At 36.4% G+C, this 17906-nt stretch overlaps 1 protein-coding gene across 4 annotated transcripts in view; it reads right to left on the bottom strand.

The window, feature by feature from the left end:
* megf6b (multiple EGF-like-domains 6b) overlaps positions 1-15752 on the bottom strand; it is a 94208-nt gene extending 78456 nt beyond the window's left edge. Inside the window, exons 1-3 of one of the 4 annotated variants that reach the window (XM_038307843.1) lie at positions 15172-15752; positions 11830-11964; positions 8773-8882 (exon numbers count right to left, since the gene is read on the bottom strand). In XM_038307843.1, coding sequence (XP_038163771.1) covers positions 8773-8882; positions 11830-11964; positions 15172-15263 — 337 coding nt within the window. In that variant the 5' untranslated portion in view covers positions 15264-15752. The remainder of the gene's footprint in view (positions 1-8772; positions 8883-11829; positions 11965-15171) is intronic. The other 3 variants (XM_038307844.1, XM_038307845.1, XM_038307846.1) reach the window with 3 other exon arrangements.
* Positions 15753-17906: the final 2154 nt, after the last annotated feature.

A 17906-nucleotide genomic window follows, 5' to 3' on the forward strand; every position in this document is an offset into this window, starting at 1 on the left:
TCTTTGAAGAGAAACAACGATACCCTGTATAATGTGGGAAAATGAAAGCCAAAAGTATGTCTGATGCTTGCAGACATCTTTAAAAATGGCCGGATGTTATGCAACTTACTGTCATTTAACCAAACTCTAACTCTGGTATGTATATATACTAAAGAATGTGTGCAGTTTGAGCCTGTATGGACTTAATAAAACTTCCACATATAATAAAACATCACTTTTAAAGAATTGTTGAAGATATTGTATCATCAGCCCACCATGAAACACGAATAGTTCTAATAAATCACATAAAACTCTAATCAATACCATATTCATGCCTATGGTGTGTTTATTTTGATGCTTATAGGGACTGTACGCTACAATGATGAACTACAACTGTGACTGAGTAATTTAGAAGGTAAAAATCCTCTGCTACAGGGTGGGTACAGCTCATCCGTTTCACGGAACAAAGGAACCTGTCTCCATAAATCTCAGAGTCACATTGTCCATACTGGTAACTGTAAAATTTAAAGAATCTAAGGGAGATCAAGGCTGTTATCCTCTATGTGAATTCCACTCTAAGGTTTATACCTTCCCTTTTCATAAATCTTTATAACACTCACATTAGTCATGACAGCCTGCTTGTATAATACATGTGTGCCTGAGTCAGCCTCCTTAGATGAGGCTGGGATTTATGTTGGGACTTGGACTCTTCCATCCCATCATGGTCGTTCATGTGAACATCAATAGGAGGAAAAAAGATAATTATGAGGATTGGGAATGGAAATCTGTCCTTGCATTTTTTTTTTTTTTAGATTTGTTGGAAAGTCAGCTTATATTACCATCATCTGTCAGATTTATTTCTGTTCATGAACTCTAATCAGAGCTAACATGGGCAATCATTACAATGGTTGCTGCTTATTTTAATCCGGCTTTACTAACCTTATATGGTCTGAGAAAAGGATTTGATTCTTCAATTATAATTTTAAAAAACACTTAACATTTGCTTTTTACTTCTCCCAAAGTCCGACTTCAAACAAAAACTCCCAAATGCTAGGGTTTTGTTCTATTAACATTTTACAGACTCCCAACACCATGTTTGCAATCAGTACTAAGCATTAATTATGAAAGTATGCATATACTAATAAAATAATATATATCTGACATCTATTAATTACAGATGAAATAATGTGTAATGCTGCATGTCTGTCTAGAAATGTAGTCATAACCAAGACTAAAGTTAAACCATTCACTCTCTATATTTCTACATCTACTTAAGAAAGCTTTAAAGCCCATTTTACCTTTTTTTTTTTTAGTTTTGTACGGCACTAATGGCTCATTTCTATGACAGTAGGCTGACAGGAAGGGGGTATGAGAGAGGGGGAGAGACATGCGGCAAAGGAATTCGGATTCAAACTCATGTCGTCCACGTCGAGGACTAAGGCCTCCATACATTAGTCGTGTCCACTAACCACTCAGACTTTGCCATAAAAACTTGTACAAACATCCATGTGTTTTGGACAGGATTTTATATGATAGACACAAACAAGGCAAGCATAATCAAGTGAAAGGATAACGTTACATGGTTGTAGAATCATCACACAAATTAGAAATCTGTAAAGTGTGGCCTGTTTTAGTATTTGGCTCCACTTTGACATCATACTTACCATAAATTTGTTTTGATTAAATTCAGAGATGTGAAGTAAGGAAGTACAAATACTTCGTTACTGTACTCAAGTAGATTTTTCTGATATTTTTACTTTACTTTACTACTTATTTTTATGGCGACTTTTTACTTCTACTCCTTACATTTTTACACAAATATCTGTACTTTCTACTCCTTACATTTTAAAAAATTGGCTCGTTACTTTAGTTTTGAATCATTTCAATGGAGTTACCGTTATTATTTTTCACGTCATCAATACCAAATTCAATCTAATTGGATGGGAATCTACGTTGCATTTGACGCACCACTACAAGATGAATCGACAGATTCGGCGGTATTCATTGGCAGCAAATCATTGCAGCTTGGTGGTGGCGGCGTTAGCATAGTAGCATGGATGACGAGATGATTGAAAATGAACACAACGGAGATCTAGTCCTATTGGCAGACATCCATTTAAAATGTAGGCAACAGCATGAAAAAAGTGGTTTCTACTTTTACTTTTATACTTTAAGTAAATGTACAGGCCTGTACTTTGTTACTTTTACTTGAGTAAAGAAGTTTAATCAGTACTTCCACTTTTACCAGAGTATTTTTTCACACAGTATTTTTTCACAAGTATCTGTACTTTTACTCAAGTATGGAAAGTGAGTACTTTTGCCATCTCTGATTAAATGACAGTTTATAGACTTATGCGTACACTTGCAACTGTAATTTCAACAAAATCCCAGTCAAATACATTAAAGTCTATAAGATATCAAATTGTGAAAATGTTTAAGGCATTATGCCATGTTAATTAGGCACTGTAAATGTCAAATTCCAACAATACAAATTTCTTTTGTCTGAAATTAACAAACTGCTTTTGAAATCTAAATTAACTAAGTGAAAAACATGCAAAATGTGTATTTTTTTAAGGTTATTAAGATAATCCTAATAATTCACAGGTACAATCTTCCACCTAATAACTTCCAGTCCATTTTGACTATGCAGCTACAAATAAACACAATAAATTAACAAATCTGTTCCATTTCCCTCAGATTATGTAATGTGAGGGAATTTTAATAGGGTGAAAGTAGGTGATGACAGATAAACAGTTTCAACATGATCCAAATATTTTAGAACAATGTTACAACCAGCTGTGAGGGATCAAACTAATGAGACATTCCTAAAAATCTTTTTAATAGAAAAAAATCTGCAGCTCCTCTGTAGGAGGTCAGAAGTCTGTCAGAGTAACTGCTGGGCCACATGACAAAGGGACAACCAGGGGAATGCAAGTTCCCTCGCTTAGGGACATAAGACACAAGGGATTGTTGGCAACTAACCAGGGCATTTTTAGGCAATCCCCTACCCCAGCCCCATCCGCTGCTTAATCTTCACTGAAACAAATCCTTAATGTGGGAAGCAGCGTTCCATAAAACCCACTTGTCTGTTCCTCTGGCCACTATGTTACAAAGACACCTTCTTTGAGAGGATTAGCAGCATCCACAAAAAGAAGACAAAGAGAGGAGCAGAGGTCACCAACTGAAGCAAAGAGCAAAAGAAACAAGTCAGTGTTGTAGGGATGGCTTCTGAAAGTTATATCCACATCATCACAGAGGAGAACTTCTGTTTGTTTAGGATATCTTGGTCTGTTTAACCTTCCTGATTGACGCTAAAGGAGAACTTATTCAGAAAGGTTTACTTGCACAGACCTTCATGAGGGGCTCACCTTGATGCCATAACTGATACACCCATATTTAAAAACTGTACTTCAAGGTCTGAAGAAAAATAAAAATAAAGAAATATTGTGAAAATAAGGGCTAAACATGATAGAAATGTTGTGATTCTCTGAATAACTAACAAGCAGATGCATAAGTCAGGGTCCACTTCATGGCAGCGTGGACCACCATTCAATCAGGGCCTTTCTTCAACATCATAATAAATGACCTGAATGTATTTTATTTAACAAAGCATTTTGATTTAGGGTTGCATAAAGTTGCAATCATTAATGAATGTGACCATTATTCACATTTATTTTCTTACATTCGTGGATAAATCATCTGATTCACCATTAAATAAGCCCAGTTTTAATCATTTATCAATGTTTACGAAAATGTTTTAGCACTTGCTGGAGAGACTATGTTTCTCTCCTGGCCTGGGAGCGCCTTGGGGTTCCCCCTGGAGGGTAACTGGAAGAAGATGGCTGGATGGGTTCAGAATTCAAGTCAAGTTACAACAAATTAAGTGTTTGGACACATGGTAATAATGTAAGAGAAACTACTCATGGATGAAAGGGCAGAAAAAAGAAAACAAAGTCCCAGATAGGTGTTTTAAAACCTAGACTGTCAGGTATATATCATATTGGGTAAATGTTTGTAATGCAAAAACTTTAAGATAATTTTTTTAGTTAGCAATATATGACATTCATCTGTCAAAGCGCAGAGGGCTGCCATGTAGGCTTTAGTAATTTTTTAGTAAAAAATGTTTATAAAATGGTATTCTCCTTCATCACATTTGGAATAAAGGGTGATACAGACAACGTATAGCCAAATTAGTCAGTTATTCTGCAGGGCAACAGGTAATCATGCTGCACCACCAATGCATGTCCTTTTCTTTATATCAAAAATTTAAAAGTGGGGACTGCACAGCCTCATATATATATTGCAGCAACAAGTTTTTTTTACTTTTCTGTTGGTACAGGCAGCAATATCAATCATCAACATTTCTGATATTTTTATTTTTAAATAATGGCTATTATGGCCCTTTGTTACCAGCACCAACTGAATGATACCTTTTTTTTTAATCTTTTTTTTTTACAAAAGGTCCTGTGTCAGGTTGCTGGAGATAATTTATTAGTTTTCCATCTTTTCCTCACACATTCAAAAAAATGTTTCCAGGTTTTAGGGACTGAACAGAAAATATAATTTAAACATCATCTAAAATCTGAAGAAAATCTTTCAATATAGATTATATAAGGATAGGAATATAACATTCTTTATTTTCCAAGCAGAGCGTTTGTCATATTTCTAAAATTACGATAAAACTGTAAACATTATCAACCTGTTAGCAGACTTAACCTTGAATCATGGGACTTGCTAAATATAAAATTTCACTTTTTCCATAAGCAGTCTTCTCTGCATTGCTTCAATACAGTAGCATTCATCCACAACTGGAGCTACAGTAGAAAGCACTGACCTGATGTTTAAAGGCTTTTTCTACATGTTTTCTTTGGAGACAGTTAAATCTTTGGTCGATTTGACACTCTGCCATTAGACGAGTTCACCCAGCTGTCAAATTCAGTTCTGAGTGAAACCTAAGCTCTTCTAGAACCTTGTATTTGACAGGAAATTAACTGAAGGTTTAATGTCGCTATCAATATGTTTCTGACTCCATCCAAGTTGTTTGCCATCATCCACTGTGTATTTCCCATGTGGCTTTATAAAAAGACCACCCATGGACACAGTCAGAACCATTTCCTCCTTTTCTAGCCCAAGTACACATTTATGCGCCTTTGCTAGTCTCGTCACAAAGAAAGTTGGTTCCTATTCAGCAGTTAACAAGGACGACAAACTGGAGAAGCCATTGTCCCAGCAACTCAGCCCCTGCCACAAAATGCATTGTGTCATCCAATCAGCATGACTGCTTGCCTTCAGTCCTCTGGCCATTCTAACTCATCCTGGCTGCTTGCTAAATGAAAAAGGTTTAACGCATTAATTGACTGACCCTTGAAGTGGAGGAAGTCGCTATCACAAAGTTAAGGGCCCTAACCTAGAGAAAAACAAGACACTGAGCAAATTGGAGCCCTTTCAAGACACACAAAGGACACCTCCATTGTATAACCCAAAACTTCATTCTGACTCCACATCTCAAATACTAGACTTTTCATTGAAAAAAAAGATGTTAAAACATCTGTACATGGTTAAAAATGTATATAAATGTTTAGAAGCACAGTTCTAACAACTTATAGATCTTAGTAAAGTGCTCTGAAGTATGTAAATAGTGTGCAAGTTAAATACGCTTTTTAAAAATAACACTGGCTTGAAATTACAAGATAAAAGAGGAGCGTGTATTACCTCAATGAAGGAAGGCTTTATGTTTCCTGGGCTGTGGTATATTTCTCCTCCAAATGAATGACTAATTACACTTGTTTCCAAAATGCCTAGCCTCATAACTACCAAGGCCACAGACTGCAGACCACATCAGCTTCTCAGCAACTTGTGGATTTAACATTAGAGAAAAAAAAGACAGTTTACACAAATATATAATTTTCTTGAGCCAGAAATTTTATCACATCTAAGCCTTATGCAAATAACCAATCTATACCTAAACCTAACGTGAACTCAATTTAACATACTTCCCTACATGTACTTTTGTCCACAATGTAAAATATTCCAAGGAAATTGATTCAAACTGTCCCAAGAAGGTAATAAGATTACACTTTACAATAACCATCAAATCCATCATTTATAAATGGTAAAGAGCATTTATCAATGCTTAACAGTTTATAAATGTTTGTTCTATTTGTAAACTACATCTGAACCAATTAATTATAAAAGGTATAAATATTATTTATTAAGGTACTATGTCCACTGGTGTTAGGGTTAGCGATAAGCTGACATGGCAGGGCAATATGATCTAATTAGCTTTTATAATTTTTTCCCCCAGCTTTTATTGTCATTACACTGCCACAAGTACAGAGCGACGAAATGAACTCTCTGCATTTAGCCCATCCCCTTGGGGAGCAGTGGGCTGCCATTGTGCAGCGCCCGGGGAGCAGTGTGGGGTTAAGGGTCTTTGCTCAGGGACCCCGAGTGGCAGTCTGTGGGAGTGAGGCTCGAACTCAAAACCTCAGGATTCCAAACTTTATGCCCTAAAACTAGGCCCCCCCTCTAAATGGCTTATATGCAGTTTATAAATGATTATCAAGCATGTTAATGATTAATAAATGTATCTTTACCCTTTATAAATTATGGTCATGATGGTTATTGTAAAGTGTTAAAGAAACCAATAATTGGCCACACATACACACACAAATTCTCATTTTGCAATAGGTAGTGGGAACCATGTGTTGACTCCCATTCATTCTTACTCATTTTAACTCTTTTTATGTAACCCTGACAATAACCCTAAACCTAACCATTAACGGTGCATACCTCATCCCAACCGTAACCTAAACTCAATTCATACCTTAGTTCTAAACCTAACCTCTGGCAAAATAGCTCAGGAGGACCACAAAAATGTATTTACTTTAGAACAACCGGACCTCACTTTGCTAGTAAAGTAAGAGAAACATTTCTCATTCAAATGGCAAAACAGAAACACCAACACACACTTCAAACGATTAGAGACAACAGAAAAAAAAGAAGAAATTACAAGACTATAAATCACTATTTCAGTCCAAAACACACCTATTCCTCCCGTTTGGTGGGTTTACTTCTGTTAATTCTATGCATTCTGAAAAAAAAGTATTTTATCATTAATACTTTTGGATCTGTAGGGTCCTGCAAAATACCAGCTATGCTGGTTACACTGTGCCTGCTGAAGCATGGTGTAAATAGCACATAGCAAACTGTGCAGGAGTGGGAAGCCTCTGATGTGAGCCTCTTTTAATCCAGGTTCAATGGCTCAGAGAAAAGGGTGATTTGTTCATCCCATCTTAAAATGCTGCCACCATCCTTGGTTACTGAGATAAAAGCCATGCCTCATCCCAAAGAGAGCAGCCATTGTGTAGCTTAAATACAGACAATGAACAGCATAGGGGAAAGTCTCTTAAAGGCATTTCTAATAGCGTGTTTTAAAACAAACCAGACTCCTTTCGGGAGAGTGCACTGCATTACTTTACTGTATAATTTAATACAATAACTCTGTTCTTGAAAACAAAGAGCTCTTTGATAGACACAATGATAGGATGTATGATGAAAGAAAACTCCTGATTTTTTTTTCCCAGCTCCCCATCCCATCCACCTTCCATTAGGGCTGGTTATTAACTATGAGTCAGTTACAAACAGAAGATCAAAACATGAGAAGTGTATTGTACACCAAAAAGCCAAGGGGACAAGCTGTTTACAGGGAAACTTTGCCAAGACTCTCTTCGTGGTATGCAGGCTGTCCGATCAGGATCACCGGTTGAAAAATCCCACCAAAAGAGCCTTCTATGTTTCAGCAGTGTAGAGCTAAGCTAGTACTTAAGGAAACAGGCTGCTAGGAAGAAGTTTGTTCAACAGAAATAATTCCCAGAGCTGCAATCAGGGTTCATATACAGGGTCTAGAAAAGTCTAAAAAAATCCTTTCCCAGGTGTGTAAGTATGTACACAAAAAGAGTATAGAAACAAGTTGTTCCTTCCATAATACATATCATTCCTGTTCTCTATGTGTAATATTCATCTTTCTAATTTCATTAGTTTTATGAGTTCAAACATCCGCCTGAAGCAGATTTTATGAATGCATTCATTACGACAATAAAACTAATTGAAATGGACCAAGATCTCTGGAGGGAAAAGTTTATATTTTAATATGAACTGAATACACTTTTAGTAAAACAAGAATCATTCAATTTATTTCTTATCATATAAATCATTTTCTCTAATGATTTGTTTAATTAGAAACAGTGCACATTAATCAGCATTAGTGCAATATGAGGCAATGCAAAAAATGCTTGAATTATCACAAAAATCAGCAGCATGATTCCTTTAACAACTTTTTTTTTTCTTTTAACCCTAAACCAGTTATGGGGTGTTTTAGAACAGGCAGACATTTAACCATCTTGAATACAGAATACATAAATACAGAAGTACTACACCACATACTTCTAAATCTAGTTTTTCAATCATCAAAAACAGGAGGTTTTTTTTTATAAAAAGCAAATTAGACCAAAGAAGGGTTATCCAATATATGAACAATTGTCAACAATCAGATGTGAAACTAGTTGCAGGGCTGCAACATCTCAAACAGGCCGTGGCACAAACTGTTTACATCTGCTCTGCTGTCTGGATGGGCACTCTTGGGGATTTTAGATATTTGTAGACTTTTTCTTTTCCCAAGCGCCTCTATTATCAATAATAAATTATTAATTCCCTCAAAGATGTACTTTAAAAATTCAAAGAAATCAAATAATTTAACATTGGAGGATAGAAAATGTATACACAGATACTTACGATAGAGACAACCTGCCTCTCCATTGAGCTGAGACCATCCAGGGCAACACTTGTGTACAGTGTGAAAATCCTGTTTGTAAACCTGTCTGTATGCTGTGTAATATGCTGTCCTGTAAACATGAGAAATATTCAGTTAAGAACTTTAAAAGGAATGGAAACAATATATATGGAGAAATATAAGGACTAAATATATAAATTGGTTCTCAGTAAATATTTTTTTTTTGTTGAAACAACAAAGTAATTCAGTTCTACAGAAAAAAAAAAAAGATTTAATAAAATTACATAATTAAGTTAATCTTTTTAATGAAATAACAGGAAATAAAAAATAAAAAAATCAAGAAACTAGCTTTAATCAGCCGTTGTTAGAAATTATATCAGCTGGTTTATTCCTAACTAATTTACCATAAATAAGTTCAGGCAAAAAAGTTAAAATAACACGAGTTGTCCCAAGGACCACTCACACAGAGTTTATAAATGCCGGTAATTATCAGCTATGATTTTGACATGAAAACAATAAATATTGCACTCAACTGGATAAGCCTCACCACTAGACACAATTGGTGTTCAAGGCTCCACTTCTGGAGAAAAAGCTGATGAATCCAATTTAAAGGAGCCTTTTTAAGAACAGCCAAAGAAATACTGAGAGCATGTAAACCTTTATCATAGTGAAGTTTACCGGGGGACGTTAATGAAATATGGTTATTTTTCCTTCACATTGCACTGGTAGACCATCTTATAAAACGGACGATAGATGGAGAAATATAACAGTATTTCATTGATAACCATCTGAAGTAAAAAATAAAAAAAACTAGGTTTTTTAAGCAACAGAAAAACTGAATTATTTACTTTTTGATTAATCACAATAAAAAAATTGTCTGGTAAGTTCTTAGACTCTGTTCTAAAGCTGATGTGACAAATCATAGCATGGGGGTGGGATTTTACAATTACACTAAAATTACCATCAATGCAACAGCTTCTTTCTGTAAGCATAGCAATCAATATTGCAGCCACAGTGGACAAATATTTTAAGAATGTTTTGTATCACATCCCCGTTGAGCTGGATATATCTTTAAAATTTCAACAACTAGCAGCTGTCAGAGATTTTTCTTTTTTTACATTTGTTGTTATCTGTAAAGAAACTGGAAAGCAGTTCAGAGAAAATGTCACTTTGATATCCATGTTCCGAGGTTAAATTAATGCACCATTTATTCTATTCTATACATAATTTAGAAATCCAGATCTTTTAATCAAGGCTACTTTATGTCATGATCTTCGCAGTGATGACTGGCCTGATTACTCATTTAATTCACCTGACTAGCTCCGCCCAGTTCTTATTACCGTTCTTATTACCGTTAACCTGCTTCAGCCTCTATTTAACCAGCCTTGAACCAGTCATCCGTGCCAGATTATCCAAGCCTTTGGTGAAAGTTTCTCTAGCATACCTAAGTGTTACTGATTGCCTGATCCTGGCCCGTTCCGCCTCTGGACCTCTGAGCCTGCCTGCCAGCCCCATTCTGATCTGTTTGCCTGACCTGTCCTCTGATCTCCTGGTTTTGAATTCTGAGCACGTCCTCAACACCGACTTTCGCATTGCCCTCTGGATTATCCTGCCTTTCCTCATCTGCCTAGTTCTGATCTCCTAGCTGTCCTCCGACCTCCAGGACTTCGGCGCCAGGGACTCTCTGGGTGGTTCCTGCCTCATCCTTCGGGCTCGGACTGAACGATAAGACCAGGTTAGTGACTCACATGTTCACAATCATCCTGAGCCAGACAGACATGGGCACTAACCTGTATTTTCCTCCTGCAGAGCTTCCTGCCTTAGACACTGACACTGTTCTTTACAGTTCCGTCTTAAATAAACATTTTGTGAAACCTAACTGTCTCCCTGCTTTGAAAACAGTCCTTTTGCTCTGAGTATGACATTATATTATGTTTGTACAAGAAGGATTTATCTTATCTTAGCAAAAGAAAAATAAGTAAGTGTTGCATCAATCAAAACTAGAATTCACAGTAAAATCTAAAAAAATAACTGGAGACCCGAAAAGTGGCAAGAACCTTCAAGATTTAATGAGCCTTTGTGTGGAAGAAAAGACTAAAATAACACCTAGGGATGCAAGACATGTCTTTATTTTGTCTAAGCTGGGAGTCTCTTCTTTCACTAAGTATATTTATGTAAGACTGTCAAATACTTCATTTTTGAAACACAAAACTTAAATTCAGGAATTCATTTTTTATGTTTTATTTATGCCTTGGAATAACTTGAAATATTAATGACCTGTGTTAGGATGTTAATACCTATAATGCTGTTAAAAAGGTAGTATACACTAACAAAAAATGTGGTCAATATTTTCCACTGCTGACAAAGCTGTGGAACTGAAATGAAATACATTTACTTAACTATTGAAGCATTTAATTTCAATCATGATCCCCCTTGCTCCTAATGGTCAGAGAATTGGGTTTCTAAGGTAGATTTGTGGACTAAACCTTTCCCAGGCTTGTAATGCTAAGGCCGTGCTGGGTGGAGGCTGTAGTTTAGCGACCCTCTCATTGCTCGACTCACATTATACATTTAGTTTACGGCACATAATTGCTGCTTTTGGTGCCATCAAAGGTACTTTTGACTTTGTGGACGTGGTAAATAATTCAGAGTGATGGATCAGGTGAACTCGCCTAAACCTCAGAAGGAAATGCTTCCACTTAAAGAAATGTCAGCAGCAAAGAGGAGAGTTAAATAACAGGTAAAGCCTCTGAAGAGGTAGCATTTACCTTGCATTTAACTCTAGAGCAGCTCTAAAGAGGAAGCCAGAAAACAGAAAGCTGCATCTCATCCTGTCTTGGATTAAAAATTAAGACGTCCTGGATAAAATATCAAAGTAGGCTTAAACATGTGACCATGCATAGTCCATGAATGAATGTTTTCCTCCTGCCAGGAGTCAGCAGGATACTAACGGCATCCCCTTCAGGAGATGTTGGATTTGCTTGTTTAAGAGTAGACTCACAGCCTTAGAGTGATGAAAGGGAAGAGCAGACACACTGCAAATGAACTGTGATACTCACCTCCTTTCGTATCCCATGCACCACAGTTGCCCTGCACAGCCTTGCTTCCACACTTTAACCATGCGTGTGAAGGCCTGCACACACGGCTGCCTCTGGGCAACCAGAGTCACCTCCCTCTCTGTGCACACATTGGGCCTGGAATGAAAAACAGCAGGGAAAATACTTAACGTCAAGATGTTGTACTGTGTTTCTACAGATGTATGGACGGCAGAAGGAGGAAATTTATGAAGGCTTCCGGGAGAGTTGTAAGAAAAGATAGATGGGCAAAGCTCATGTCAGACATTTAGTTCAGTTGTTGATAGAGTGATGCCTGGAAAGTAATTACCTGATTCTGTGAGACATCTTAAAGACTTAAGGAAAATTCCTTACTCATGTTTCAGAATGGTAAAGCCCAAAGACTTTCCTTACAATCTGAATAAGAAATTATGTAACAGACCGAGATAAGCAGTACATCATTGGAAATGGAAGAAAGATTTATATATTTTTTTAATGTTTTTTAATGAAGATCAAGTAAAGAGTTTTAAAACAAAGCTGATCAGGTAATAATTAACACTCTGAGCCCTGAACTTTTCGTAGACCTGAAAACAGAAATATCATCATGACTTAAAGCTTTAGTTTTATAAAACAACCAGTCATGCCTCTGTTAAGTCTGGAGGAGCTGCATCTCTTTTGGATGAATCTATTGACGGGGCAGCTATTAGTTCTGTACTCCACAAATCTGGTCTTTATCAGACAAATAGAAAGAAGAAAAACTTGTATGGAGTTTGACACAAGTCATTAGAGGCAAAGCCAGCATGCAAACCAAGGTACTGAAACTGAAGCTTTTAATGCAAAACCCTATGCCTGGTTAAAAACTATTGTTACACATATTAGCCTGAACGCAACATCCCCAAGGGGAACATGGTAGTGGCAGCATCATGCTGCAATGAGTTGGGAAAGCTGAAAAAGCTGCTTAAAGTTGATGGGTATATTAGTGGAGCTTAATACAGGGCAAATGTGGTAGATTAAACAATATATCTACTTAGATATCATAATATATTGCTGGAGAGAAGATAAATCAAGTGAAACTTGTTTTCACAAACAACAGAAAACAAAGATAGGGCTATTGCTACTGACTTAGCCCTCCAGAAAGTCAGTTTCCCATGTGGTTGCCCCAGAAATTAGTGCCACAATGGGCAGAGGAAAACACTCAGAGGTTGTCAGTTTAGGTCTTTTTCAAATTCAACTAAATCATTGTGTCTTCTCTCCAGGTCTTTCCAGGTTTGTGTACATAAAACACAGAAGAAGCTTGTCAGCCTAATCAAGGCAGCTCTCACCTTTCCACCTTTGAAGGTGATGCATTTGCTGCTCCAGGACATTTTAGCACCAGAGAGGACAGCTGCACTGCTATTTTTTCTTCTCAGCTAAAACCATTCAAATATGAAGGGAAACATTTGATTACCTTTAACTAGGGCAGGTGCTAATGTTTTAACCAGGGAAATATCCCATACCTAAAGCTAGAGCAACAGAGAAAATATTAGATCAATATAGATAGTTGTGTTATAATGGTCTAGTCAAAGCCCAGACCTCCATAGAGTTGTAGCTAAACTTGAAATTTGATTTAACCTGTCCAAATCTATCCAAAGCAATAATAATTTGCAAACGTTTAAGTTGCTAAATCTGCGAAGCTAACAGAGATGTAGTGTTGGCCTATCACATTAATTATTTAGTTTTAGAGCCCATGTATTTTTTCTCAAAAGTTTTAGGCCAGGTGCAATCAGACAAAGAAATAAGGCAACTTTTTCCTCCTTCAGGTGAAACTGTGTTCTAATCTGATATTAACTTCTTGCAGCAAAAAGTCTGTACAGGTCACCTATTTGGGAAGTCTAATCACAAAAAGTGCAACACAATCTTTAAAACAATTTCTTTTGTAAATAAACCTTCTAAGAAGCAGGTAATATTGGTATGTGTGAAGATCAGCAGTGATAACATCCAGCTGTTCATCTCATACACAATAGAAACCACTGACTCCTCCAGCTGTAACTACATATGATGGCATAGTGTCATGAAAGAACTTAATGTTCTCACATAAATGAAGCACTTGTTTATTGTTGTGAGGTTGAAACTACCTGTTACAGCACACTGTCTCTTTATTTGAGTGGCCAAACCCACTTCTAAGAGTTTGAGATGCATAAAGAGTGTGAAGTGAATAACTAATATCAAAGGACAAATGCATACAAGAACAATTATCTGCACGATACATTCATAATTTGAATGTATCATCATTAAAGAGGGGTGGGGATGCTAAGTAATAACTAATGAGCTATACTGCCATATTACCGGTAACTTTTCTCACAGAGTACTCCTTTGGTATTCATACTTGTGTTTATGCTCCATTAGATCATAGTAGATATGGTGGCTGTTCACACCATGCCAGGTATGGAGGGAGGTATCTTCCAGTTTAAGAATACATGCATGTTCAGTATGAGGGATTTCTACAAAGTTAACAACTCAGTGCAAACCAGAGTTCAGCATTACAACATGCTTATCCAGGATTGAATGCTGTTCCAGTCAGTGACTCGGTTCAATCTGCAGAACTTATTATGAGAATGTTATAACGATTTTCAATGATAACCTGAATTTGACGGCCTTGTTTGATAATTAGGATAAACTTTGAATCTATATTGTATTTTTGCCTTGGAACCTGTCTGTAATTTGATTGAATTTACATTTTTCAGCGCCTTGAAACATTTGTTGTCAATTGGCATGATAAATAAATGTCGGAATTTAATGAAAATGTTTCAGTTAAAGGTTAGTTAACTGTTTGCTGTTCCAGGATTCCTATTTTTAGCAATAATAAACTTTTAAGACAGAGCAGCCTTAGCAGATAGGCTTAATGGCTTCTAATTCTGCAGCTCTCTTATAATACGACTATAGGAGGCGCTGTTCTCTATCTGCATATTGTTTTCAATTTCTTTTCTCAATATTCAGATTCTCAATCATATATGGAAATAACTTCACTGACAGTAACATAATTTAGTGAACAAGCTGGGTTGTTTACTATTTAGTCATAGTTTTTATGTTTGAAATTATTTTTAATATAGAAATAAAGTAATTTATGATCAAATCAAAACGTCAATGAAGGATTTGGGATTTTTTTCAAACAAAGTAGAATTTTATTTCTTTAGTTATTTTACAAAAAGAAATCTAAAGAAACTATTTGGAAACAAAACACTAAACCTTTTTTTAAGCAGCAGTAAAAGGTGAGCCTTTTAAACTTGAAGAAACTGTTAAGAATCAGTTATTATGCTACAGGTTAATAAAGGTAAAACTGTGATGTGGATAAAATCAGTATTTACTTACATATGGGGTTGGAGATTGCTGGCAGTTGTGTAGCCGAATAAATAAGCTTCTTTAATAAATACTAAATAAAAAGAAAATAAAAAGATATCCATTTCCTCTTCCAGGACGTTTTCTCAGTCAATTTTTGTTCTCAAAGTTCATTTAGGAGCATACTTCAGTTTAACTAATTAGTCACCACCAGAACATAAAAATCCAAATCCTCCACCTAAAGAAAGTTCCAAACAGCGTAAAAGTTGGTCCACGCAGGAAATCGGCAAACCATCCCAGCGTCCCTTCTTCTGCTCACAGCTGGTGTTTGGCACTGAAGGGAAACTTTGCAGCTCACCTATAACTCGTGTCTGCAGCTGCTGAAATGAGGGATAAAACCTCCCACAGGATGGCTCTGCACGTTCCTCTCACTGGGCTGTTTGGAGAGGGTCGCGTTCTATCCAAACCTTGCATTCTGGGAAAGTCACAGGAGATGTGCGCACAAGTGGGGATCAGATCAGAGATCCCAGTAGAAGTGACATAAAAACTTTTACAGTCAGTTTTGGGAATCATTTACACAAATGCATTGTTTCTTTCCTCCGGAAAAACAATCCCCCTCGCCTCAGAAGCTCTATATGGTCGTGGATCGTGCGCGTATCCAAGACTTTGCGCGTACTGGTTCGATTTAGAAAAAAGGTATGGTGAAACGGTGTCTCTATCAAGCTTAAAGTTTGGGGGATATTTGCGGCTGCAGCAGAGGGACGTCTGCAGCGTAAAACAGCTGATGGAGCAGAGAAAGGGTCAAGAATCTTATCTGGTCACTGCTGCTCCACAAACAAAGTCTGCATTGCCATCATATGTGTTCATGACCCAGAAGATTCCCGGGTCAGAACAGCTTTACCAGCTTTCTGCCAGCAGTGTTCTGAGGTCTTGTTTTATTTATATATATATATATATATATATATATATATATATATATATATATATATATATATATATATATATATATATATATATATATATATATATATATATATATATATATATATATATATATATATATATATATATATATATATGTGAATTTAATATATGCACAAAAGCTAAATGAGGATAAGGATTGTATATTGAAGAACAATGATTAAGATACCTGTAAATCAATAAGAAATAAACAGAAAGTTCTATAATTTTTTTAAAATAGTAAAACTCCTATATTCATTTCAAGCTGAGCTTCTAGACCATATTTACCAGGGGGTCTAAGGTTTTTTCTTCTTTCATTGGGGCACATAACAAAAGATTAACACACACACACACAAAGGGGGAATTATATCACTTAGTATATTAGGTGAGCCAGGAAGCCAACCCTTAGCAAAAAGTAGTTTATTCAAGTATACTAAAAGTGCACTAATTTCATACTTAAAATCAGGCAGTGCACTTAGAGTTTACTTATTCTAAACTATATTTCATATACTTAACAATAGTATAGTCAAGTGTACTTGACTATACTATTGTTTACTTTATTGTTTACTAAAGTATACTTAAAGTATACTTTAGTAAACTTAAAATGTTTCTAAACTTATACTTAAGTATTCTTAATATAACATACTTCGAGTATACTACTTTTTGCTAAGGGAAGGGTGCAGACCCATGATATAACATGAAAGCTGTGGTCCTATCTTAATATGACTGAAGCCTAAAGTAAAATTTCTGAATTTCTACATAATTTATTAAGTTAATTGTAAAGATAAAAGATTAAATAGGTGTAATGAGCTGATCAGACAGACATCGAGTCTGATTTTTTTTACATTTGTATTTCCATTAATGCTAAAATTTTAACTTCAAGTGTATTAGATGATGAGACCAATAATTTTTTTTAAGACAGAAATGTTTAAGCCATATAATTTAATTCAATTCAGTTTATTTATATAGTGCCAATTCATAACACATGTCATCTCAAGGCACTTTACAGTTCAACCAGATCATACAGTCAAATTGATTCGAAGTTTTCTATCTAAGGAAAACCAGTTGATTGTATCGATTCTTTGACTCGAAGGCAATTCCTCACACCTAGCATGCTTGCAGCGACAGTGGAGAGGAAAAACTCCCTTTAACCGGAAGAAATCTCCAGCAGAACCAGACTCGTGTGAGGGGCCATCTGCTGAGGTCGACTGGGGTTTTAGAGAGACAGAAGCAGACACACAGTAAGAAGCAGAGATACAAAAGGCAACTGTAAACCAGGTCCACAGGCAACCCTGTCCAGGAAACACACAGCCAGGCAGACGAGCTCCAAGCCAGCTCCCATGTCAGAGGATGAAGAGAGCACATCCACCCAGTCACAGTCAGAGAAACAGGACTACTCTAAAACACAGACTGATCTCGAACCTCTATAAACAGAGGTGTTGATGGCAGCAGCACAGCTGATATTTCTCCAGGATGGTGTCACAGTCAAACAGGAGCAGACCAGATGAAGCTACTATGAGAAAAAGGAGAGAGAGCATAACATAAAAGATTGAGATTGGGAGAATAAAGATAGAATGAAGCAGAATGATGAAAAAGGGGTCCCTATGTCCCCCAGCAGTCTAAGCCTATAGCAGCATAACTATAGATATAGCTCAGGATAACTATAAGCTTTGGCAAAAGGAAATCATGACCTACACAACTGTGGAGACAATTGGAGGAATCATGGATAACCGCAGCTTTGATGAAATAATAGCAACACCAATGGATGAATTAATGACTTTAGGTCAGACAAACCAGTGGGGGAAAAA

This window comes from Cyprinodon tularosa, unplaced genomic scaffold (assembly GCF_016077235.1).
Source record: "Cyprinodon tularosa strain WSP-4 unplaced genomic scaffold, ASM1607723v1 ctg621, whole genome shotgun sequence".
Classification (NCBI taxonomy): Eukaryota; Metazoa; Chordata; class Actinopteri; order Cyprinodontiformes; family Cyprinodontidae; genus Cyprinodon; species Cyprinodon tularosa.